The sequence below is a fragment of the Callorhinchus milii genome, unplaced genomic scaffold (genome assembly GCF_018977255.1).
Source record: "Callorhinchus milii isolate IMCB2004 unplaced genomic scaffold, IMCB_Cmil_1.0 Scaffold29, whole genome shotgun sequence".
Lineage (NCBI taxonomy): Eukaryota > Metazoa > Chordata > Chondrichthyes > Chimaeriformes > Callorhinchidae > Callorhinchus > Callorhinchus milii.
Window position 1 is genome coordinate 3390316 of NW_024704770.1, and position 24411 is coordinate 3414726.

General features: G+C 48.2%; 1 protein-coding gene and 1 non-coding gene across 4 annotated transcripts in view; both read left to right on the forward strand.

Annotated features, from left to right (window-relative positions):
* Window position 1: 1 nt before the first annotated feature.
* On the forward strand, window positions 2-74 carry trnaa-ugc. The gene has a single exon. It is a non-coding gene; the product is annotated as a tRNA-Ala (tRNA).
* Window positions 75-603: 529 nt separating this feature from the next.
* The window catches only part of ilf3b (interleukin enhancer binding factor 3b), a 28254-nt gene continuing 4446 nt past the window's right edge, over window positions 604-24411 (forward strand). For 2 of the 3 annotated variants that reach the window (XM_042344670.1, XM_042344672.1), the window contains exons 1-18: window positions 672-737; window positions 6119-6262; window positions 6953-7179; window positions 8505-8531; window positions 9348-9531; window positions 10137-10284; window positions 13544-13635; window positions 14168-14263; window positions 15653-15764; window positions 16452-16549; window positions 16817-16928; window positions 17896-18003; window positions 18448-18668; window positions 19426-19572; window positions 20152-20289; window positions 20846-20983; window positions 21584-21755; window positions 22111-22242. In XM_042344670.1, the coding sequence (XP_042200604.1) occupies window positions 6260-6262; window positions 6953-7179; window positions 8505-8531; window positions 9348-9531; window positions 10137-10284; window positions 13544-13635; window positions 14168-14263; window positions 15653-15764; window positions 16452-16549; window positions 16817-16928; window positions 17896-18003; window positions 18448-18668; window positions 19426-19572; window positions 20152-20289; window positions 20846-20983; window positions 21584-21755; window positions 22111-22242 (2155 nt within the window). In that variant the 5' untranslated portion in view covers window positions 672-737; window positions 6119-6259. The other variant, XM_042344671.1, reaches the window with a different exon arrangement.

Genomic DNA, 24411 nt, shown 5'->3' on the forward strand with positions numbered 1-24411 from the left:
GAGTCCTGTGGCTCAGTGGTTAGAGCACTCGCCTTGCAAGCGAGAGGACCTGGGTTCGATTCCCACCTGGGTCAGGGCAAAACGTTGGGCGCATTTCCTTACTCCACACACACACACACGCGCGCGAGCGCGAGCGCCTCTGTTTGCCGAGGCAGTAAGTAGGAACTCGGTTGTTAGTCGATTGGCGGACCGCCTTTCTGGTGGTAATAATCCGTTCAAAAATAAATAAGCAACGGTAATAAATTGGTCGCTTCAATCCACGACCGTTTGTGGGGATGCCGCTGTGCGCAATTGGTTGCGGCGTTTTGCCCACAAAATATATATAGTCGATTCACTGGACAGCATATTTCTGTGAAGAGCTTTGATAAGGCGCTGTTACCAAATACAAGTAGTAGTAGTATATGGTGTGTGTGTGTGTGTGTAGGCATTGATCAGAGTAACAAGCGAGCGTGCAGAACTACAAAACCCAGCATTCCGCGCGGCGTGCGTGCGTGCGTGCGTATTTTTTTACGCGGTGACGTCAGGCCCCCCCCTCCGGCCTGCCTCCCGCCCAGCAGGAGCCATGCTGATTGGCTGGTTTGAACGGCACGTGGGTGGGCGGGCGGCGGTTGGTGGCGCAGGCGCGGTGAGGCGGCGGCGCGACGGCTGCGCGCGAGAGCAGTCACGTGAGCTTTTTGTCCTCTTCTCTGTCTCTCTCTCTCTCTCCCGTGGTCTGGCGGCGGGGCCGGGGCCTGACGGTGAGTCCAGTCAGTCAGGGGCCCCGGGCTCTCCTCACACAGGAGCCCGGGAGCGGGTGAGGCGAGCCCGGAGGGAGGGAGGGAGGGAGGCGGCGGCTTCTCTTAACGCCGTCTCCAATAGTGCGTCAGTTCGAAACTTCACCGCGAGGCCCTTCGGTTAGAACTGACGCCCAGGGCAGGGCCGCCGCTGAGGCCTCTTCACCCCACTCTGTGTGTGTGTGTGTGTCAGAGGCCGCAGAGCCCAGGGCTTCTCTCTCTCTCTCCCTCCCTCCCGCCGGTGCCATGAGGCGGCGAGAGAGCGGCCGGCGCTCAAAATGGCGGCGGTGTGAGAAGCGCGTGTGTGTGAGGTTATCAGTGTGTGTGTGTATGAGATTATCTGTGTGTGTGTGTGAGGTTATCTGTGTGTGTGTGATGTCGGGCTGTGTGTGTGTGTGATGTAGGTATGTGTGTGATGTCGGGCTGTGTGTGTGTGTGTGATGTCGGGCTGTGTGTGTGTGTGATGTCGGGCTGTGTGTGTGTGTGTGAGGTTGTCGGGCTGTGTGTGTGTGTGATGTCGGGCTGTGTGTGTGTGTGATGTCGGGCTGTGTGTGTGTGATGTAGGTGTGTGTGTTGTGATGTCGGGCTGTGTGTGTGGTGGTGTGTGATGATGTCGGGCTGTGTGTGTGTGATGTAGGTGTGTGTGTGTGTGGTGTGTGTGTGTGTGTGAGGTTGTCGGGCTGTGTGTGTGTGTGATGTAGGTGTGTGTGTGTGCGTGATGTCGGGCTGTGTGTGTGTGTGATGTCGGGCTGTGTGTGTGTGTGATGTCGGGCTGTGTGTGTGATGTCGGGCTGTGTGTGTGTGTGATGTCGGGCTGTGTGTGGTGTGGTGTGTGTGTTGTGATGTCGGGCTGTGTGTGTGTGTGATGTCGGGCTGTGTGTGTGTGTGTGATGTCGGGCTGTGTGTGTGTGTGATGTAGGGCTGTGTGTGTGTATGATGTCGGGCTGTGTGTGTGTGATGTAGGTGTGTGTGTGTGTGATGTCGGTGTGTGTGTGTGTGAGAGGTTGTCGGGCTGTGTGTGTGTGTGATGTAGGTGTGTGTGTGTGTGTGATGTCGGGCTGTGTGTGTGTGATGTCGGTGTGTGTGTTTGTGAGAGGTTGTCGGGCTGTTGAGACATTCTTAGAGCTGTGTGTGGGAGAGGTTGTTGGTGTGTGTGAGAGAGGTTATTAGTGGGCTGTGAGTTTGAGACATTCTTACAGAGGTTGTATGTGTGAGAGAGAGGTTATTAGTGGGGCTCAGTGTGTGTAAGGCGTTCTTAGTGAGAGGTGTGAAGTTGTTAGCTGTGTGTGTGAGAGAGGGGGAGACGGTGGTTCAGGCTCTGCTCCCCTCACGCGGCCTCCCCTCTCTCTCCGCTTTTCTTTGTTCTGCTCCAGTCGCAGGCACAGGCAGTATGGCCAAGGGCTTGGCTGTTGTGTGTATGTATCTGTGTGAGCGCACAGCTAATCGCTGTTGGGTATCACCAGTTTATCAGCTTTCTTGCAAACTTGTCACTGAAGAGCTCTGTCTCTGTCTGGGGATCCCGTATTTGCAATCCTGGATTTTCTCACCTATATAGATAATAGTAATATAACTAATCCTTGTATTTGATAAAAGGCATTATCACATTGTTGAGACGACTCAAATCACTTCACAGGATATACTGTAAAGTGCATTAATTGATTGTGCAGCACCTTTCGGGTAAACTAATATGTCTCATACTGTTTTAAACAATGCAACTGATTTGCAAACTCCCTTTCTCTAAACATACATATATGTGTATATATAATAACCTTTTGGATCTACAGTGAAGTCCTGTAACTCAGTGGTTAGAGCACTTGCCTCACAAGTGAGAGACTTGAGTTCGATTCCTGGCAGCGTGAAACGTTAGGCAAGTTTCCTTACTCCACACTCCTGATAATAATCCCTCAAGAAAAAAAAAGCAATAATAAAATTGGTCAATTCAATCCATGACTGTTTGTGGGACACTGCTGTGCACAATTGGCTGCCTCGTTTCGCCCACAAGTATAGTCAATTCACTTTGCAGTATATTCTGTAAAGCGCTTTGAGACGTCTAGAAGTCGCGACCTCCTAACCTCCTACCATCCTGCCCGTTCCCTCCGCTCAGCCAGCTCTGGCCCACCCCACCATTGGCGGGAGAGCCTTCAGCCACTCTGCCCCCAACCTTTGGAATTCCATCCCCCAGTCACTCCTCCTCGACCCCTCCTTAGCCTCCTTCAAATCCCGCCTCAAGACCTTCCTCTTCGACCGTGCTATTGGCCCCCTCCCCTCCCAGCTCGGGTCTGAAATGCTGTACTCTGTCCAGCGCCTTGGGATGTCCTCCCAACGTGGAATGTAATCTTCTTGTTGTTGTTGTATATCAAATGCAAGGATTATTATTATCATCATCATGTAGGGTTCCCGAAGCTTTCCATTGTGATGGTAGACTAATCGATACAGAATTAATTGCTTTCAGCATCTCCATTATTATTATTATTATTATTAGTATGTGACTACCAGGATGGTAGAGGGTGGACTGGATGGATCGCTGTCTTTTTTCTTCTATGTTCCTGTATCGCTCACAAAATATACAATCACTACAATTTACAGTACATTCTGTGAAGTGCTTTGAGGCACAAGGATTATTCTTTTTCCTCCCCTCTGGCTATGTTTTTCTCTCAGACATTTTAGAATTTTTTCTTATTCTAATGTGCTGCTCAGCTATCAATATTGGTGTAAGCAGAAGTCCCTTTGGGCTCTCGCTTTGTTTTCATTGTGTTTCTGTTTCTGATCCTAAGTCGTCCCGTTAGTTGGTGCCCCATCCTGGAACAAGCTGCTTTTGAAATGTGAGCAGTGGTCCTGTTTCTGTACAGACTGTGTGGGGCGATGGGGGGAGGTGTTTTGTGTGGTACCAGAGCTTCAGTACCTTGAAAATGTAGTCTGCAACAAAGACCTTCCTGCTCTCCTGTCCCTCTGGTTGTGCTATTAATTCTGAAATATTCTATATCCTTCCAATAATGGCATCAATCAATATGAGTGAACTGTTTACCAGTAGCCTGCTTTTGTTCAGTTGCTAATGTTTTAGTCTACGCAGGTGTTGCAGGAGGTGGGGTGAGGGTGGGTGTGGGGTAGGGGGGCTGCGGTCAGCCTCTGCTTTTCGTAATCATTTGGGGAAAGATTACAATTATTGCTAAGCGCTACTCCCTGTAGAAGTGATAATGGTTTGTAAGGGGTGAAAGTTGACAGTTGTTGGTAATACTATGTTGACTGTCTCTACATTGTGCTCAGTAGGTAGGTATTGCTGGCTAACAAGGAATACCTCAAGCTCTACATAGCTCTACTGAAATGCTGTCACTGTCCTCCCGACGTGAAAGGCGCTATACAAATGTAATGTTGTTGTTGTGTCTTCACTTGAAGTCTGAGCATCTATTTGACTTGACTTCCTCAGCTGTGATTCAGATTTTACTTCTTTTGGTGAAGGGAGAACTTTAGGATTATGCCTATTTAAAGTGCACTATGTTGTTTACAGAGCTAGAAGATTGCTAAAGTTGCGGAGATTGTGACTAGCTGTGATAAAGTGGTTAGATACGACTGTGCTTTTTCTTTTCATTCATTTAATGGCAATAGTTTGTCGGTACATTGTAAATCAGCTCCTACCTACACAGGACATTCACATTCTGTTTGCTGTGCCGCACAGAGGGTCGGTCACAGTATCACATTCATCTCATCACAATTTCTAATGGAAGAAGAGTGGCGAGTTTGTGGGCACAATGGCATCCGCACAGTGCCCGGGACAGGTTTGCCTCTTGGATGATGAATAGCCTCTAGTGAATTATCTTTGGAACCCCTGGATTTGATAACTTTCCAATTTACCACTTCATAGCAGCCATTCTCTGAGCAGTTTAGCGGTAGTTGGTTGTTAGCTACTGTCCTCCAACCCCTCCCGATCCCAAACCCCAGCTCGGATCCCAAATCCTCGGTTGTCCAGCGCCTTGGGACTTTCGCCTGACGTGAAAGATGCTATGCAAATGTAATTTGTTGTTGCTTGTTGTTATGGTTGCAATTGCAATTAAGAGTATTGGTTAATCAAATGCAAGGATTATTATAATCCACTTTATGGGAAGGAGCTGGAAATGGATGTTGTACTGTTTGGCAATTTGTGTGTTAGTGAAGGTGGGCTTGAGTTGATCACAGGATTCTGGAATTAGGTATTAGCATGTGCTTCGTACGGATTTTAAGGTGAACATTTAGTGCAGAATACGTGCCATCTGTTGGTAGGTGATGCCTGGCTTCTCGCTGCTAGCAGCCTACCTGGGAGTAGAGACGAGGGTGGGGGGGTGTTCCATCTGATATTTCAATAATTTAAATGCTGTTGGTAAGTGAGTTTTGTTAATGACTGCAGCGCTGCTGCAGGAAAAAGTACCACTTTACTAATTGCATTCCTTTGGCATCTATCCAAAAGTTGTAAATCTTCTCTGGAGTGCTTCCACAGTAAGTGGTACACTCCAGAGAGTATTGCTTGGTAGCTAACGGAAGCACTATTTCTTGGCGAGATGAACTACCTTGGAGTGTTGATACCTTAATAGGTTCTGGAGGCTGGGTATTTTATTAGATAAATTACAAACTTTACATCATCTCATCTTTACCATATGACTTAAATATACTGGTTATGATGAGACTCGGAGTGAATGAGTGAACTGTTGCATTTTTCGTCCTAAACATTTTAGAGTTCTTCTCTTAGCGTTGAGCCTGGCGTGTCACGGGACTCTTGCCGAGACTTGAACTCCTTTGTCTGACCTTGTGGTCCCTCTCGGACCTTGCCCACACCCAGGGCTTGCTTGCCCAGACATCTGTTACTCTGCTTCACTATGTGCTTAGTACCTATCTTCTGTTTCTTTGCAACTCTTTCAGTCCCTGATCTCCTTTGCATGTTCTCTTTTATACTTTGAATCCAAATAATTTCCATAATTCAATAGTTGGGCTGCCCAGTCCACAATCCTGTGGACAGGATTGTCCACAAAATGCACGGTCACTCCACTTTACAATGTGTCCTGTCAAGCGATTTGGAAGCCTCAAAGACGTGATAAGGCGCTACATCAAAATGCAAGGATTATTATTATTATTATCTGAAATGTGGGTTAGAATGTGGTTGTTGAAAATAACAACAACAAAATTACATTTGTAAAGCACCTTTCGCGACTGGAGGCCATCCCAAGGTGCTAAACAGTCGGGGATTGGGCCTGAGATAACAAACTATGTGACACTGACTGGCTAAATGTTTAATCCTTTTCTAAAGTTGGGTGATCGTCTTTAATTGCCATCGGAGTGAAGGCGAAAGGCAGGGTTTCTGAATGTACGTTTGATTGTAGATAAAAAGGAGCTGTGCCTGCGGTCCATGTGTGCGTTGAGGAGGGTCTGAAATCCCAACAACATTGGATGAGAACATTCGAAGGCTCCACAATATACCCAACGATTTGCACGGGGAGTAACCGGTGGATACTGAAGTCACAATGGTAAGTACAGGGTGCTTTATTATGTGTCCGAAGTGTGCTCTGTAATCTCATCAGCCTCTTGACTATCTGAAATGTATTCTTGCTCTTTTAAAGACTTGAGATACTGTGAGAGTGACCAAGTAACTATTTGTTGCTGGGCAAGAGAATGGAGATAAAACAAGGGGGTGGGCGGGAGGGACATCTTTATTTTGAATGTAATTTAAGTTTGCACGTTGCACGGTGAATCAGGGATGAGGATGCAAAAGAGACGGGCTGGAAGAGAAGTTCGGGATTGCTTAACCTAAATGATGCTGGAGTCGTATAAGGATGTGGTTACAGAGAGGGAGGTGTTACTGCTCATCACTGTTGATATCTGGCTGTACAAGGAAGGTCTCAATACACTTTTTATATTTAACTAGTCTGGGTTTCATTGAGTCACACACTCTAGCCTATGCTGAAGCCTGGAATGCATCAAACCAGTTCTATTCCCACTCCGCATCTTTAGAATCAACTTTATGAGCCAAGGGAACGTGTTCTGTTTAGAGAAGTCCTGGTCAGTATTGACATATTGGTGGCACAGGATGTGTTCTGCCAGACCTGTTTGCTGGGTTTTACAGTTTCCATTTGGTTTTGAACGCACCAGATGTTGCAATTACTTTGTAGTCAGCCACTGGCCTGAATGTTTCAGCAGCTCCCTTCTCTCCCCACCAGCGGCCCATGCGTATATTTGTTAACGATGACCGCCACGTGATGGCCAAGCATGCTGCCATCTACCCAACCCAGGAGGAGCTGGAGGCCGTGCAGAACATGGTATCACACACAGAGAGAGCACTCAAGGCCGTTTCTGACTGGCTGGACGAGCAGGAGAAAGCCAACGCCAAAGCAGAGGTCACCGACGTGATGGAGACGGCCCCGAAGGACGGGGAGACCAAGGAGGGGTATGTATGATAGGCCAGAGTTTGCAGTTTATTAAGAAAAAATGGTCAAATCGGTAGCGGGTACGTCATTTACATTGTGGAATCCTGTAGCATAGTGGTTAGAGCACTCGCCTCGCAAGCGAGAGGACCTGGGTTTGATTTCAGGGCGGAACGTTGGGCTAGTTTCCTGACTGCACACACACTCCTCTGTTTACCTAGCAGTCAGTAGGAGCCCGGTTGTTAGTTGAGTTGTGGATCGCTTTACCGGGGGGTAATAACCCCTTCAGAAATTTTAAAAAAAGTAATATTAATTTAGTCACTCAATCCACGACTGTTTGTGGGACACTGCTGTACGCAATTGGCTGCCGCGTTTCACCTACAAAAATATACAGTTAATCACTTTACAGTGTATCCCATGAAGTGCTTTAAGAAGTCTAGAAGACGTGATAAGCCTCTACATTAAATGCAAGTATTATTATTTTGCGGAAAATGGAAGTGAAACTTCGATTCCGATAAGAGTACAGTTATTTCTGACAGGAAAACCTGTCCTTTTGTAGTCAGTTCAGTATTTCTAATTGCAGTATGTAATAGAAGCTTACAGACTGCAAATAATTTAAGTCACTATTTATTCCAGTATTTTATTAAAGTGATAGGTCTGAAGAGAGTCCCATATTTCAGTATTGTAATATTATTGGTAGAGGGAAAAAATCTATCCTTATCTCAAAATAACTTGCCCGATAGTGTAGCTGTCTGTATGGTTTTTGCAGTGTTTTTTGTGGGGAAAGGGAAGAAAGTAAGTGAGCCAATTTCTTCTGAATCAGTTGCAGTAAGGACACAGAGATTCTTGGTTTCGTAAATTCAGAACGGATCTACTGAAGCATTATTTCAGTGAGTGAATAATAAACCTGCGATTACTATTCATTCACTGAAATAGTGTTCCCTAGGGAGACGGTTGAAGTAGGAAGTGTTGATTCCTTCAAACACAGATTAGATAGTTTTCTTTTAGGAAATAACATTACGGGATATAGTACATAGGTACAACAACAACAACAAGATTCGGCGGTTGGGGCGGGGGATGTGGAGCAGACCGGAGCCAGAGGAACGGAGGGTACGGGCAGGTAGGTAGTGTGGGACATATATGAAGCGACCGTCAGGAAGGTGGAAGGCGAACTAAATGGACCTTTGTCTTTTTTGTCTAGCATTTCTTATGTTAGCGAGGTGGGTTTCTGGCCTTGTCTCCTAAGGAAATCAGTGGTGTGTATCAGGTTCTTCACTGAGGTATAAGGTGGCACCACCTGGTGCTATTGTTTCTGTGGTGACCTATTATTTTTCTTTTTCTTTCACAGAACGGAAGACCATGACAACTTTACCATGTATGCAAATTTTATTTTCATTGAACTGTTCTATTTTGCTGAACTTAGCTGTGATCATTCTGTAATCTTCCCGCTCTTACCATACATAGACTGTCGCCATTGGAAACTTTCCGCATGTTATACTATGTGGTATCACAGTAGCAGTGTATGTGCAAACTTCAGCTGTAGATGGGGAAAGAATGTGTATCCCGTATCATGCTTACTGCCAGTTAACCATCCTCGTATTGGATTATGATTACGGTCTTTAAGATTTTGAAGGGGATAGATAATATAGACCATGATGAGCTGTTTTATCTTGGACTGAACGGTGGAACCAAAGGACACGGCCTGCGAGCGAAGGTGGGGTTTGAAGTCTGCTAGTTGGTTTGAAGCTGCATGTCCCCAGTGGAGCCGATATTGAGTGGCTCGTGTAACCTTAGACTTGTGTAATCAGTCAGACTCGAGCAGCAGTTTGCTCACATTCCTGTGTGAGATATGTCCATACCACCCATGGAGCAGCAGTATGATGTGGTCGTCTCAAACGTGCTGAGCTAAGATGAGGCTAGCTCACTCACTTGTTAGTTTAAAAAAAAAGCTTGCGTTTCCCAGGAATGTTCTTGTTTGCTTTGACTCGAGCGTGCTAGATACCTGGGCTGCATTGGAGGGTTTTCACTCTGTTTGAAAGCTTGCTATTAGCGGGTAATTGGCTGATCAACTCGCTGTGTATCTTGGATGCGAGACCCCTATATTGGACAATCCTCCGGTAGGAAAATAACCATTGCTTCCGATTGCCCAGCCGTAAAGTAGTTTCTTTTCTCCCCCACCGCTTCGCCACAGGGAACAGAAGAGTACAGAGCAGAATGCCAGCAGGACCTTGAGAGGAGTGATGCGAGTTGGGTTGGTAGCCAAAGGACTATTGCTGAAGGGAGATCTTGATCTTGAACTTGTGCTGCTGTGCCGGGACAAACCTACCAAGTCGTTGCTAACAAATGTCAAGGAGAATCTGGCTGTGCAGTTTGCGGTAAGAAAAGATGTGTGTGTGAGTGTGTATGCAGATTACTGTTAGGATCAATCTTGTAATGACGTCTCAAAGAGCTTCACAGAATATACTGTCAAGTGAATTGACTGTATATTTTCTGGGCAGATAATTGCACACAGCAGTGTCCCACAAACAGTCGCGGATTGAACTGACCAATTTATTATTATTTTGAAGGAATTATTACCCACGGAAACGCGATCTGCCAATCGACTAACAACCGGGTCCCTACTTACTGCTGGGTAAACAGAGGCGTGTGTGTGGAATAAGGTCTCAATATTTCACCCTGGTCGGGAATCAATGCCAGGTACTCCTGTGCGCATTTGGCTGCTGCGTTTTGCCCACAAAATACAGTCAATCCACTTAATATTATATTATGTGAAATACTTAAGGCGTCTCAATGGCGTAATAAGGTGCTAGTATGAAAAACAAGGATTATTATTACTGGTACTTTGCCTGGGGGAAAGGGAGAACCTACCTAACCTGCTATGGATATACTACTCGTTAATTTCCATAGTGTTATTGCTATATTTGACTTCCAGGCATCAATGTTTTTTTTAATCCTTTAACTTTAATATTATTAACTATAGAGCATTACTGAAGAAAAGTACGAGATTACCGCCTCAATTCAAGATGCAGCTATTGTCATAAAGAACGACAAAGAGGAGCCACTGACGCTGAAGATTAAGCTGACTTCACCACTGGTGCGGGAAGAGTTGGAGAAGCAGGCCGCTGGAGGTAGGATGGGTTGAAGGTGGCAGAACTCTCCAACCCACACAACAGTGTGTTTATTGGGCCTTCAATATAGCTTGTTCTTGGGTCATGTCCTCAATATGTTAGAGCTGCAATATATTATAGTAACGTATGGGGAGATAGGAGGGAGGGATTTAATACAGTCCTTCCATCTCTGGGTACTGGCATTCAATCCCATGTAGGGAACTGGTCTTTTCAGTACAGTTCAATTATATATGAAGTTGGGTTCAAGTCCAGCTGGGGCAGAGGGGATACAGCTGTCCTTTCTCTGAGCGTCATGGTGATTGTGGAGACTGCACTTAGTTCCTGAAAGGCAAATCCAGATGCCACCTTTCCTCTCCCGAACCTGGGAATGATCGCAAACGACCCCAGAAGTAGATGGAACTGAATGGGAAATGTTGTGTTCTGTTCTCCTGTACCAAACGCACACTGGCAGATGCATATAGGGAGAGAGAGAGACCCTTACCAAGATGATGATGATAATAATACTTGCATTTGATACAGCGCCTTATCACGTCTTCGAGACGCCTCAAAGCGCTTCACAAAATACACTGTAAAGTGAATTGACTGTATTTTTGTGTATTTATAATGTCCCGGTGTTACCCCCACCACTCCACACCACCCCCGCCTCAGGAAATCTGGCTCCCATCTCTCACTAGTATGTCAAATTCACACGCCTGGTTGGCAGCTGAGAGTTTGTTTACCTGAGGATGTAACAATCCACTCGTCCCGGCTCCATTCTGGATTTGGATCTGGGGATAGATCTGATCAGGTGGAATGCAGCTGTTAACTTCATTGCGGGTGCTATAGTGTAGCATTGCAGGGAAGGAAGGGAACGTATTGAATGTTGGGCGCCCACGGGATGGGTTTACATCTAAACCAAATACATATAGACCCAACGAGGGTCACCGGTGAATTTGCTTTAGCTCTTTGATGTGTGCTTTGCATATCGATCTGAAAGCAGCGGTAGCAAAAATCTCAGCCGAGTAAGTGTTCCACTGTGAAACATTGACCCTGCTGAGCGAGCCCGGGATCAGCCAGCCAGCCCTGTTTTGCCATACTGGAGTGTGCACCACTGTTGTATATTGCAGCCTGGGAAAAAGCTTGTTTCGCATTAAAATGCATGATTTCCCATAGACATCATGTTTATCGGGAGTGTCTCTGCAGTTAGTTTCCGTTCTCCATGTCCCATCCTGTAGCTGTTGTCTGTTGCTGTTGCCCAAGTGTGCACCTCCATATGGCAGCTAAGGCATCAATGCCCTGTAGTATACTGCAGCTTTGAATTCGATCAGCCTGACATGTTATCTCTGCAATTGTAGCCATTTGATGGCCCAATACACAGTACGTACGTATTGACACCTGGAAATGTTGTGATAACGTGACTTAAGGCTTCTGAAGCAATGTAACAGAAGGCTTAGGGGTAATTGTCCTTTGCCGTCGTGCATGTGTTCAAGTTGTTCAAAACCACTGGTTCATTCATGAATAAGTTTGCATTGCAGCAAAGGTGACCGTTCCTTTATTGGGCCACGTTTTAAAATGTGGCTTACCTTCAGAGAATGTCCGTCCACCTGATGACAAGGCTGGGAGAGTTTTGGATGGGTCTGACCTGGTGAAGGGATTGTTCACCCCTCCTTGGTAAAGGTGGTTATGGCAGTGTTATGTAGCTTTGGGTTCTGAGTTTGATGGATTGGTTTTGTTTAGAAACTTTGTTGGAGCTGAATTTGCTCGCAGTTTAAAAATATTTTTACACATGAACTCAGAACCCTCAAATGGAGTCTCACACCCGTTGCATTGGTTGCAAAGTCTTTTGGCACTGGCTGCGGTTTCGAGGTGGCGGGTTTGCCAAAAAAAAATTGGTGTGGACGTTGTCTAAATATGGCTGTGCACATATCTCCTGTTTGTAGACACACTGGCCTGCTGAAGATACTGAGTCGTAGTAAGAGCGAGCTTCACAGCTGCCCACAGCTGGCAGTACTTTACGAAGCCTGTTTGGTGTATGAATCAGCGGCAGGTCACTGCTGAACCTAACTAACCGTCTCTCTGCTCAGCGCTTGACATTTTCATCAGGGGGCGAACGGATAAGCGGTTAGGAGGAGAATCTCCTGTCTGTTTATCTCTTCTCTTAACCCCCTGGGGACATTGAGGCAAGTTGTGCCTGTTCCTTTGAGCCAGCACGGACCAGAGATCAAATCCGAGGCCTTCTCGGTCTATATGTCAGAATATGGTCACAGCCTTTAGTGAGCTAGGTTCATGAACTGCCTGGTGTCCCTGATGCACAGACCGTATCCGAAACTCTTAAATCAGTAATGGAACTATTCAGTTTTGCTGCAGTGCAGACGGTGACGCTTTGAATATGCAGTGGGAAACTGATAAATAAATGTTAATGTTGAGAAAATTATCTCACTCGGATGCTTAGAAACCTGCAACACTTTAGCCTGAGATGCTGGTCTTCGATCTGGAAAATCCAATGGAAGTGATTCCTAGAGCTGCTTTACACAGCCCCCTGGTTTAACAGTTTCTCACTGTATATAGATATTTGATGGTGTTCTTGATCTTTTTGATATTGCCTGTGGATTTACTATCTGATCACGTCTACCAAGCCTTCTAGTTTGTCAATTCTTTTAGGGACGCTGGACCTTTGACCAACTGGACGCTCTCTGTCATGGGGGCCTGGGCAGCTGAACCTCGTGGGCAGAGGGGGTTTCCCCTTAAGACAGACACCAAGCTTGCCTGATAGCCCCCTTCCTGACCCTTTCTCTTAGTTTAACACACATATCTATCCTCCACATCGCACCACATTTACCAGTGTCTTTATGGCCAGTGGGTCAGCTCTTTCCCCTCCCATGGTAGCAGAGCTCAGGGATGTAACTCCCAAATAGTCTGCCATTTAGATAAGTGTCTCTCACCAGCAGCCTTACTTACACCTTCAACTTGGAGAGTTAAGAGTAAGTTAGTTCACTACATTTAAAGCCTAGTTTAGTCTTTATATCGAGGCATATTTAGTCCATATTGAGGCACACTGAGCTCCCACGATAACCCACCATCTCACGTAGAGAGCTAGTGTTCAGCTTCCTTCCTGTTCAGCCTCGAGAGTAGCTTTAATGGACTTTGTTGATGTTCACAACAACTTGACTTTTTTTGGTGGGGAGCCCTGTTTGCCCAATAGGATACTGCAGCTCCCCGCCGCATGACAGAAACCCCTTGGTCAAACTGTGCCTGTCTTCTTATTCCACTTCATCAATAGAAACAGTAACGGTGAATGAGCCTGCGGATGTATTGGACAGGCAGAAATGCCTAACCGCCTTGGCGTCCCTGCGACACGCCAAATGGTTCCAGGTTTGCATCTTGTTCTTACATTATTGTCTAAAAAAAAAAGTAGAGAAAAAAAAAAGTTTTATTTAGTAATAAATTGTCGATGCTGTTCAGTTTAAAACTTACCTGTGTGTGACCAGTGAGAGAGCGAGAGAGAGAGAGAGAGAGAGAGAGAGGATCCAGAGTTAATTGCGTGCGACACTGTTAGCTTCTGTCTTGGCACAGCTGCTAATAAGCACTTGCGTAAATGAGAATAACGTTAGTCTTGACGGCAGTTCTGCATATCACTGGGGCGGGCACTGTGAAGAGTTAATACTCTCGAATGTAACTTGATGTAATGAGGATAATTGCATTGTTGCTGCTTTGTGTTAAGAGTAATTTTCTTTGGTTAAAGTAATCGATCACGTAATACTAAAAACGTTTTTGACGTAAAGACTATAAACTTTTACCCTTGACAAAGTAGCACTGCAGATTTAAAACGTGTGTGAATGTTTTGCGACGAGTTGCCTAACCGAGCGGCTAAGCTTTACCCCCCTCCCTCTCCGTGATTTTGTAGGCCAGGGCAAACGGGCTCAAGTCCTGTGTTATCGTCATCCGTGTCCTGCGGGATTTGTGTTCAAGAGTCCCGACCTGGGCGCCGCTTAAAGGCTGGGTACGTGTGCAAATTTCTCTTTCGTCGTGACTGCCTTAATCCATCTTAAACCTTGCGCAAAAGGCCGGTTGTGCGTGTCCCAGGTAGTGCGTTGAGAAGCAGCCTCAACTGTCCAGTTGTATCCTGTTCTAGTAATGAGGGCTAGGTTGAGGATCGAGCGTTTCCTTTGAAGGGAGAAGTGCAGATAAACCAACAACTTGCATTTACACTGCGTCCTTCACGCGGGGTAGGACCCTGGAGCGCGTGACAGCGGGCAGAGTATGGCTCCGAGCAGGCGGGGGGCAGGGGGGATAGTGACCATAAGCACAATCAAAAGGGAAGATCTTTAGGCGGGATTTGAAGGTGGGGTGGGAGTGGTGCGAGGCGGAGGGATTGAGGGAGAGAGTTGCAGAGTTTCGGGGTGTACCCTGCATGAGGTTGTTGTTGTTTCCTACAGTTGAATGTGAACAAGACTGAGGCCCTCCTGAATGGCTCACATCAGCGCCTCCGCACCTCAGGGTCTGGCAGCATCAACCTCCATGGTTGCACATTATAACTCACCAGCCATTCAGGAACCTCGGTGTCTTGTTCGACCCTCAACTGTCTTTTCTCCCCCACATCCAAGCCATGACCCGCTCTGCCTTCCGTCACCTCCGTAATATCGCCCGACTCTGCCACTACCTCACCCCTCAGGCCGCTGAAACTCTTGTTCACGCCTTCATCACCTCCAGGCTCGACTATGCAAACTCCCTGCTTGTCGGCCTTCCCAACTCCTCCCTCCACAGCTGCAGATAATCCAGAACTCTGCAGCCCGTGTCCTCTCCCGCACCAAACTCCGTGACCCCATCTCCCCCACTCTCGCCCGACTCCATTGGCTCCCTATCATTCAGAGGATCCAGTTCAAGATCCTGGTCCTCACATACAAAGCCCTCCATGGCCTCACCCCACCCTACCTCTGCGACTTTCTAACCCCCTACCAACCCGCCCGCTACCTCCACTCAGCCGGCTCTGGCTGCTCCATGTCCCCCCACCCTACCCACCATTGGCCGGATAACCTTCAGCCACTCTGCCCCCAACCTCTGGAATTCCATCCCCCAGTCACTCTGCTTCGCCCCCTCCTTAGCCTCCTTCAAGTCTCGCCTCAAGACCCTCCTCTTCGACCATGCCATCGGCCACCCCCCTTCCCTTCCCCTCCCCTGACCCCAGCTCAGATCTGAAATCCAGTGCCTTGTTGTTGTATATAAATGCACGGTTGTTGTTGGATGGGGATAGATTCAGACGTTAGGCTGGGTGAGAAGGTCGGATCCTCTTTGTTGTACAGCTGCTGTTTTTCACAATCCAGTGAAGAAATGGAGCCTGGGGTCTGGGAAGGTCAGAATCTTGTTGGTAACTTTTTTCCCCCCCCCCCAGCCGTTGGAGTTGATCTGTGAAAAGGCCATTGGAACTGCTAACCGTCCTTTGGGGGCAGGAGAGGCTATGCGACGTGTCTTGGAGTGCCTGGCTTCGGGGATTTTAATGCTAGGTAAACCACACAAGCCGACATTTACATAGCGCTCCATTCGTTATCATCAAAAGGTTAACATTTTTAAAAAAAAACTTTGAGGCGTCTCGAAGACATGATGAGGCGCTACATCGAGGATTATTATTATTATAATCCTTGCGTTTGATTATAGCGACTTAACGTTTCATTGAGACATCTCAAAGTGCTTCACGGAATGTATTGTCCAGTGGTGTGACTATGTATTTTGTGGGCGAGACGCAGTAGCCAATTGCGCACAGCAGTGTCCCACAAGCAGTCGTGGATTGAGTGACCATTTTATTTGTATTTTTTTTGGAGGGATTATTACCCCTGGAAAGTGATCCGCCAATCGACTAACAACCGGGTCCCTACTTACTGCTAAGTAAACAGAGGCGTGTGTGGAGTAAGAAAACTTACCTAACATTTTGCCCGGCCCGGGAATCAAACCCAGATCCTCTCGCTCGCGAGGCGAGTGCTCTAACCACTGAGCTATGGGACTCTACTTCAGGACAGCATCCCATACACACTTTGCACTTGGCGTGTTTTCTCAGTGGGAAACAAAGCTTTTACTCTAAAGTCTTCTTTTGGGAATGGGGCCAATTAATATTTTCAGACAAAAGTAAATTTCTCCCATTTCTCCTATCTCTATTGCTTGTTAAAGCCTGAATCTAATGCTGCTCTTTCTTTCAGACGGTCCCGGTATCTACGATCCCTGCGAAAAGGAAGCTACAGACGCCATCGGTGCACTGACCAGGCAGCAGAGAGAGGACATCACACAGAGTGGCCAGGTAATGGCCGCTTGCTCTTTGGGCAGTTTGGGTTCTGAGCTGCTGTCTTGCATTATTGCAGCTGTTTCTCCTTCGAAGCACGTCTCAAGAGCCTCTTTTTCGACCGCTCCTTCGGCCACCCTCCTACCCCGCCCTCGACCCCCCGATCCCAAACACCAGCTCAGGTCCAAATCCCTGACTGTCCACCGCCTTGGGACGTCCTCCCGACCTGGGACGCGCTGTGTAAGTGTCATTTGTTGTTGTTTTAATTGCAATCATTTTCTTCAGCACGCCCTGCGCCTGGCGGCTTTTGGACAATTGCACAAGGTTTTGGGGATGGATCAGCTGCCTTCAAAGCTTCCCAAAAAACCCAAAAACGAGAATCCAGTGGATTACACAGGTAAGCACAGCAAGCTTGGTGCACGGGGGTGGGGGGAGAATGTCAATAGTGACTTTGAGCGTCTGCCAGTCGTGGCATCGAATCACGTTTGTCACAGGTAGTGTTTGGGGATCAAGATTTGGATGGGATTTTCATGCCTTTTATTCTCTTTTCCACTCTGGGTTAATTCGAACGAGTGGCCATTTGATTGGGACTTGACACTGGCTGCTCAGTTAAGGGCTCCCAGCACCTTGGCTGGTTCTCCTGACGTGAAAGGCGCAATACCAATGTAATTTGTTGTTGGCAAAACCTATGCGTTGACCTGACCTGATGCTGGGCAGTGATTGAGTCTCCAGCTTGTCCACCTGCTCCTTTCTCTCCTCCACCCCACTCAGTGTGTGGACAGACACTGTGGCCGATTGTAGTGCCTACACCGTTGCCTGGCTCACATTTGCCCGTTTGTAACCATAGACATCTACAGTGCAGGAGAAGGCCATTCGGCCCATCATGTCTTTGCTATGCGGATCTCTGACTGTCCAGTGCCTTGGGACGTCCTCCTGACGTGAAAGGCACTGTGTAAATGTCATTTGTTGTTGCTGGCTCTTTCGAGCAGTCTTTCCAGTGGCACTTACCTCCCTTTTCCGCAGAGTACAGAAACAGAAGGAGGCCATTCAGCCCCTTGAGCCTGTGGCTGATCTGTACCTCAAGTCCAATTACTCGCACTTGCCCCATAACCCTTAAACGCCCATAAAATATAGTCAATTCACTTAACATTGTATTCTGTGAAGCGCTTTGAGGCGTCTCAAAGATGTGATAAGGCGCTATATCAAATGCCAGGATTATTATTGTTATTACTACCCTGACCTAACAAACCGCTATCTACCTCAGTCTTGAAGATGTGAATGGAGCTGATTCTTTATAAGGTATCAGAGAAGTGGCTAGCGTCCACTGAATCTCGCATCCAAATGTGATGTGTTTTTTCTTACAGTTCAAATCCCTCCCAGCGCATTCACCACACCGATGAAACGCCCCATGGACGAAGACTCTGGTGAGGACAAGTCACCAAACAAGAAAAAAAAGAAGACTCAAAAGAAAGGCAAGTGACAGACCTATGTACAGACACTGAACCCAGTGATTCATGAGTACTCACACGCGCACTCTCACACAAGCACTCTCATGAGCCCTCTCTCACGCGCATCACTCTCACACACTCCCGCTCTCTCACCTCCTCCCTCCCTCACGTGCACACTCACACATGCTCTCTCACACACCATGTAATTCAGTAGTGATGGCAACAATTGTCAAGCGTGTAGAGAGCAGGACAGCAGATTTCTCGAAGCTCAAAGCCACTTTAAATATTGAGTGCACCTTCAGAGAGCACAGACTGTGTAGTGAGGGCACTCAGGGTGTCTCAAACCAGCATCTTAATGGAGCTAGAATTAAAAAAGCTGTGTTGTCCTTACTTTGATCTCTAACCACTCGGTCTCAGTAAACCTGCTTTGAGCTTTGTATTCACTTGTTGTGTCTCGACTACCGGCAGCGTCGGCAGCAACAACGGCAGAGGAGAAAGTGGAGCCTGTACAAGCCATGAACGCATTAATGAGACTTAACCAGTTGCGGCCAGGCCTTCAGTACAAGCTGATCTCACAGACCGGGCCTGTGCACGCTCCCGTCTTCACCATGTCTGTGGAAGTCGACGGTAAAACCTACGAGGCATCAGGACCTTCCAAAAAGACAGCGAAACTGCACGTAGCCGTCAAGGTATGACCCTGCACTGAGCTCACTGCGCTGTGAACCAAGCCCCTTTTCCCCCATCCTGGGGCAAAGCTGGTTATCATAGAATATTATCACACAGAAGGAGGCCTTTCTGCCCATCGTGTCTGTGGCAGCTCTTTGGAAGAGCTGCCCAATCAGTCCCATTCTCCCTGACTCTTTCCCCATAGCCTTGCAATTGTTTTCCATTTCAAGTCCCTATCCAATTCCCTTTTGAAAGTTGTTATTGAATCTGTTTCCACAAACCTGTTTATTTAATGACCGGGTGATTGTCAGGGATGTGATTGTCCAGAACTCTCAGCCCAGTCTGGTATCTGAAAGCTGAGGACTTGTTCTGGAGAAATGATGGCTGAGAAATGATCCCGCGCTTTCAGCCACTACGCCCAAAACTCTGGAACACTCTTCCTCTATCCCTCTAACTTGACCCCCTCCTTCTCCCATCTTCAGGTCGTGCCTGAAGACCTTCCTGTTCGACCGTGCCTACGGTCACCTCCCTCTGGCTCTGTGTCGTACTCCGTCACTGTCAAGTGTTCTGGGATGCTACCCTGCGTAAGGGGCGCTGTGTAAATGCAAGTTGTTGTTGTTGGACTGAAGCCTGGGTTACATTTTATAAATGCCAGTGATTGATCATTCTCCTCTGACTTGGAACCACTTGCTTGGAAGAATCGCTTGGCGTTTTGGTAGCCAGAGACTTGGAGGAAAGCTGTACCTCTTTAGATCTAACTTTTGCCATGTCTCTTGCTAGGTTTTGCAGGATAAGGGTCTTCCGACTGGAGTGGAACCTGAGAAAGTGGAAGAAACTGTGGTTAAAGTGGAGACCAAGCCTGTTACCCCTGTCCCAGCGGCAGTAACCGTAAAGCCCCCGGCATTAACTCCCACAGCTGAATCTGAGGTACTATATTTTCTTGTTTAATGGTAAAGCCTTGCACTTGAAGCACTTTGAGACGTCTCAATGATGTGATAAGGAGCTTTATCAAATGCTATTATTATATTTTATTTTTTAAAACAAGCGTCAGGCTGACTCAGTTGGTAGCACTCTCGTCTCACCTCAGAAGATTGTGGTTTCAAGCCCTGTGTCAGGCCTTGGAATTCGTAATCTAAGCTGACGCTCCAATGCAGCACTGATGGTGTGCTGCGCTGTTGGAGGCCCCGTCCTTCAGATGAGATGTTGATCTAAGATCCGTCTGCCTGTCCAGGTGGATGCTAAAGATCCCATGGAACTGGGTGAAATTAGAAGGGGATTTCTCTCTCTCATCCCCGCCCCGTCTCTGGTGTCCTGGCCAACAGTCCCCTTTGGGACATCCTCCTCACTAGATAAGCCACTGTATCAAATGCAAGGATTATTATTATTTTATTTATATTCAGCTGTTCCATGGGGTGGATGTAGATTATTGTGCCGGTCGGTGTTTCACATCAGCTCTGTTGTAATGGGTATGTGGGGCACAGTAATAAATCTTTATCTTCCCTTCAGAACTCCCGACAACAAGGCCCGATCTTGACGAAACAGGGGAAAAATCCAGTCATGGAGCTGAATGAGAAACGGAGGGGCCTGAAGTACGAGTTGATCTCGGAGACGGGCGGGAGTCACGACAAGCGGTTTATCATGGAGGTGAGACACTGGCAGGTGTGAGTGAGGTGTGAGGGCTCTTTGTTTAATACAACAGCACCAAAATTCTATGCACACAGTGCCTTTCACGTCAGGAGGACGTCCCAAGGTGCTGGACAGTCAAGGATCCGCACCTGAGCTGGTGGTTGGGATCAGGAGGCGGTGGAGGGCGGGGCGGGTAGGGGTACGAAGCTGAAGGCACGGTCGAAGAGGAGGGTCTTCAAGGAGGCGAGGGAAGCGGAGGGACTGTGGCATGGAGTTGCAGAAGGTGGCAGCAGAGAGGCTGAAGGTCCGCCCGACAATGTTGGGGCGGGCAAGGCTGGGGTACATGAGCCCGCTGAGTGGGGATGCGGACAGGTCGGTAAGGGGTTAGCAGGTCACAGGCGTAGAGAGTAATGAGGCCATGGAGGGCTTTGAAGCTGAGGACCAGGATATCGAACTGTATCCTCTTGAGTGATTGGTTTCCGGGGCAACCGGGCGAGGGTGGGGAGGGTCGTGGAGCCTGGTGCCATGATGACATGATGGACTGACTGGAGCTTTGATGCTCCCCTCCCTCTAGGTGGAAGTTGATGGGCAGAAGTTCAAAGGCTCGGGCTCCAATAAGAAAGTGGCCAAGGCCTACGCTGCCCTGGCCGCCCTGGAGAAGCTCTTCCCACACCAACCTCCTGTGGAAGTGAAAAAGAAGAGAATCATACAGGTACAGGTTTTGCTTGGCAACGGGAGCCCGGGCGAGGCCTGTTCTTTTCCTCTGTGACCTCCTCACTCCCTACCAACCTGTTATCCTAGACACTCCGCGAGTGCTGGAGACGCTGGAATAAACAAGGGCAAACCTCCAGGTCGCCGAGTCCATAGGCTGGATTTGCAAAGCAGGCAGGTGTATTGCCTCTGGGGGGAGAGAGAGAGAGAGAGAGAGGGGTGGGGGGGGGGGGCGAGGGTCCGCATTTTGCCCTCCACACCCTATAAACAACACAAGGCATTTACGCGGCACCTTTCACATCGGGAGGACGTCCCGAGGCGCTGGACAGTCATGGATTTGGACCCGAGCTGGTGCTTGGGATCAGGAGGGGTAGGAGGGTGACCGAAGGCGCTGTCGAAGAGGAGGGTCTTAAGATGGAAGCCATACATGCGTGGCACTGTCTTTTGGCCGGCTGGCAGGCAGACAGGCTCTTGAGCCGGGGTTAATGGGTGCGTCATGTTCAACGTTCTTGTCTGGTTGCTGGGTTCCTGAGCGCCTGTAAAGCCTGGAGTTGCTTTTGTCGGACATGAAATGTAGTGAATCTTCTTTCTCTCTCTGCAGCAACCACAGCACCCCCTGGGCTATGGCACCATGGGGATGGGCATGGGAATGGGCGGCCCTCCTCCCGGACCTCCAGCCGTGGGCCCGGTACAGAGGGGCAGAGGTCGAGGTCGTGGCAGAGGGGGCCGAGGGGGGTTCAACGCAGCCAATAACTCTGGTTACATGTCTTCAGGTAAGGCCTGTTCTAGTGCAGTCTTGGTCTCTTCGGCTACCCACCCTCACCCCCCTGCCCTCCACCCCTCCTGACCCCAACTCCCAGCTCGGGTTCAATACCTCACTTAAAAAAGAAATAAAATAAGATGGTCCTTCAATCCACAACTGTTTGTGGGGACGACGCTGTGTGCAATTGGCAGCTGCGTTTCACCCACAAAATATACAGTCAATTCCATTAACAGCGTATCCTGTGAAGCGATTTGAGACGCCTCGACAACTCGATAAGGCCCCGTATCAAATGCAAGGATTGTTGTTATACTTAGCATTTAGCTAAGGTGTTGGGGACTGACTCGAGTCTCTCTGTTTGTCTTCAGGATCGAGTTACGGTGGAGGAAACTACGGATATGGAGGAGGAGGAGGCGGCGGTGGTGGTGGAGGAGGAGGAGGTGGTGGAGGTGGTGGCAACAGTTACGGTTATGGATCTACCAATTCTTCTGGTGGATACGGTAAGAGGAGAAATGTGGATTGTGGCTAACTGCTCCTCGAGGTGTTTAACTTCAGTGAGGTTGCTCCTGTGTGGTGAGGGCTAGAGAGACCTCGGTGTAAAGTCCCTGAGCCTTTCAGCAGGACTCTGAGCTGACCCCAGCCAGGATAGACAGGGAGAGAGAGAGACGATGTGTTGTTTAGGGACACTCCACTTAGCTCCGCAAACCTGTGTCCACTCTTGACTTTACAGTGTGTTCTGTGAAGCGCTTTGAGACGTCTCGAAGCCATGATAAGGCGCTATATCAAATGCAAGGATTATTATTATTATTTACAGTGGCAGATGCCTGAATCTCTTCCACTGCTGTGCGTGCGTGTGTGTGGCTCCTGGCGGCTTCTGGTTTGTTTCTTTGCGCAATCGACACATGGCTCCAATAACCTGACTGCAGAGGTTTAGCTTCCAAAAGTAATGTGCCTGCTGGACGCTCCCGTGTCCTGCATTGGGGATATTCCCTTCTTGTGGCGAACCCAGTGTGCGCCCCGGAAAATAATAATAATCCTTGCATTTGGTACAGCGCCTTATGAGTTCTGCGCTCGCTGAAAGAGCGCCACCTAGTGGTCTGGTAATGAACTGGCTAAGCTTCAGAAGTGAAGCCACGTGTCGTCATTATTATAATAATATAATAATAATCCTGGCATTTGATAAAGTCCCTTATGTCGTCTTCAAGACGTCTCAAAGCGCTTCACAGAACACACTGTAAAGTGACCATTTTGTGGGTGAACCGCGGCAGCTAATTGTGGGGGAGAGTAGTGTCAGTAGTAGTAACAGTCGTGGATTGAAGTGACCAAATTATTATTATTGACACATACACTACCCCACTGCCCCGAACAGTTGTAGATTTGAGTGAACAAATCATTTTTATAAGGGATTATTCCCTCCAGAAAGCGATCCGCCAATTGACTGCTTACTGCCGGGTGAGCAGATGTGAAATGTAGAGGTACACTAACCGCAGTAGTTGTGCCAGATGGAAGTTGAGTGATTTTATTGGTCTTGGATTTCTTTGTGAGTTCATGATGGCCGCCTTTCTGTGAAGACAAACTTTGGTGAACTGAGTGCAAACTTACTTATCACTAAGGAATGGGGGAAAATTGGTATTGATCCAACTTAAAGCTGTATACCCACACCCCCCCTCACACACGCACACACACACCCCACCCCACATACACACACCCCACCCCACACCCCACCCCACACACACACACCCCACCCCAGGCACACACCCCACCCCACACACACACACCCCACCCCACACACACTCACTCGCTCGTGATTGAGTGCTCGCTTTGTCCCTCGTCCCCCCACTCTCCACCTTCAAATCCCGCCTAAAGACCTTTCTTGTTGATCGTGCTTACAATCCTCTCGCCCTTGCTCGGGGTCAAACTCCGCCACTGTTGAGCCCTCCGAGTCGCATGAAGGGTGATATATAAATACAAGTGGTGGTGGTTGTTGTGAGTGGCTTCCTCCTGCCAATTCTATTGCAACCACCAGTCAGTCTGTCTCTGTGCTGGTGTTGGTTCTGAGGTTCCTGGCTGGAGTGGGGTAGTGTCTCATAGGTCGGTGTCGAGCGCCCTCTGGATTCTTGACACCTGGTTCGGAATCGTGCGTGAACCTTGATGGGAGAGTGTCTGTAGACTGTTTAACTGTGGAGGGCATCGCAGCTGAACACGGTCCGTCCTTCACACGTGTCTTCATCTAGTTTGCTATGCAGAGCGCCTTTCGTATTGGCGGCCGGACGCTCTCTGGGACGCTACCCTAAGTGCGGGGTGCTTTATAAACGCCAGGCGGTGTGAGCCGCTTGTGGAATTCTCTGCCCCAAACCAATTTTGAAGCAGAATCCCATCAAAACGTATGAAGGGGGATCGGATGGACATGTGAAAACGAGATGTATTAAAGAGTAATGGGTGTGGGGGAGAGCAGGGTAATGGGGTAACATTTGGTGGCTTGTCTACAGAACCCTCAGCGCAGACTGAGGAGTCTTTCCTGATTCTCAGTAAACTCGATGATTTTATATTTCTCTGCTTTGTAAGCAGACACGAAGCAAGCAACAGTTGTCGAGACACTATCCTCTCTCTCTCTCTCTCTCTCCCCCCCCCCTCTCTATGTGCGATCGAGCCACTTGCCTGTGAAAAAG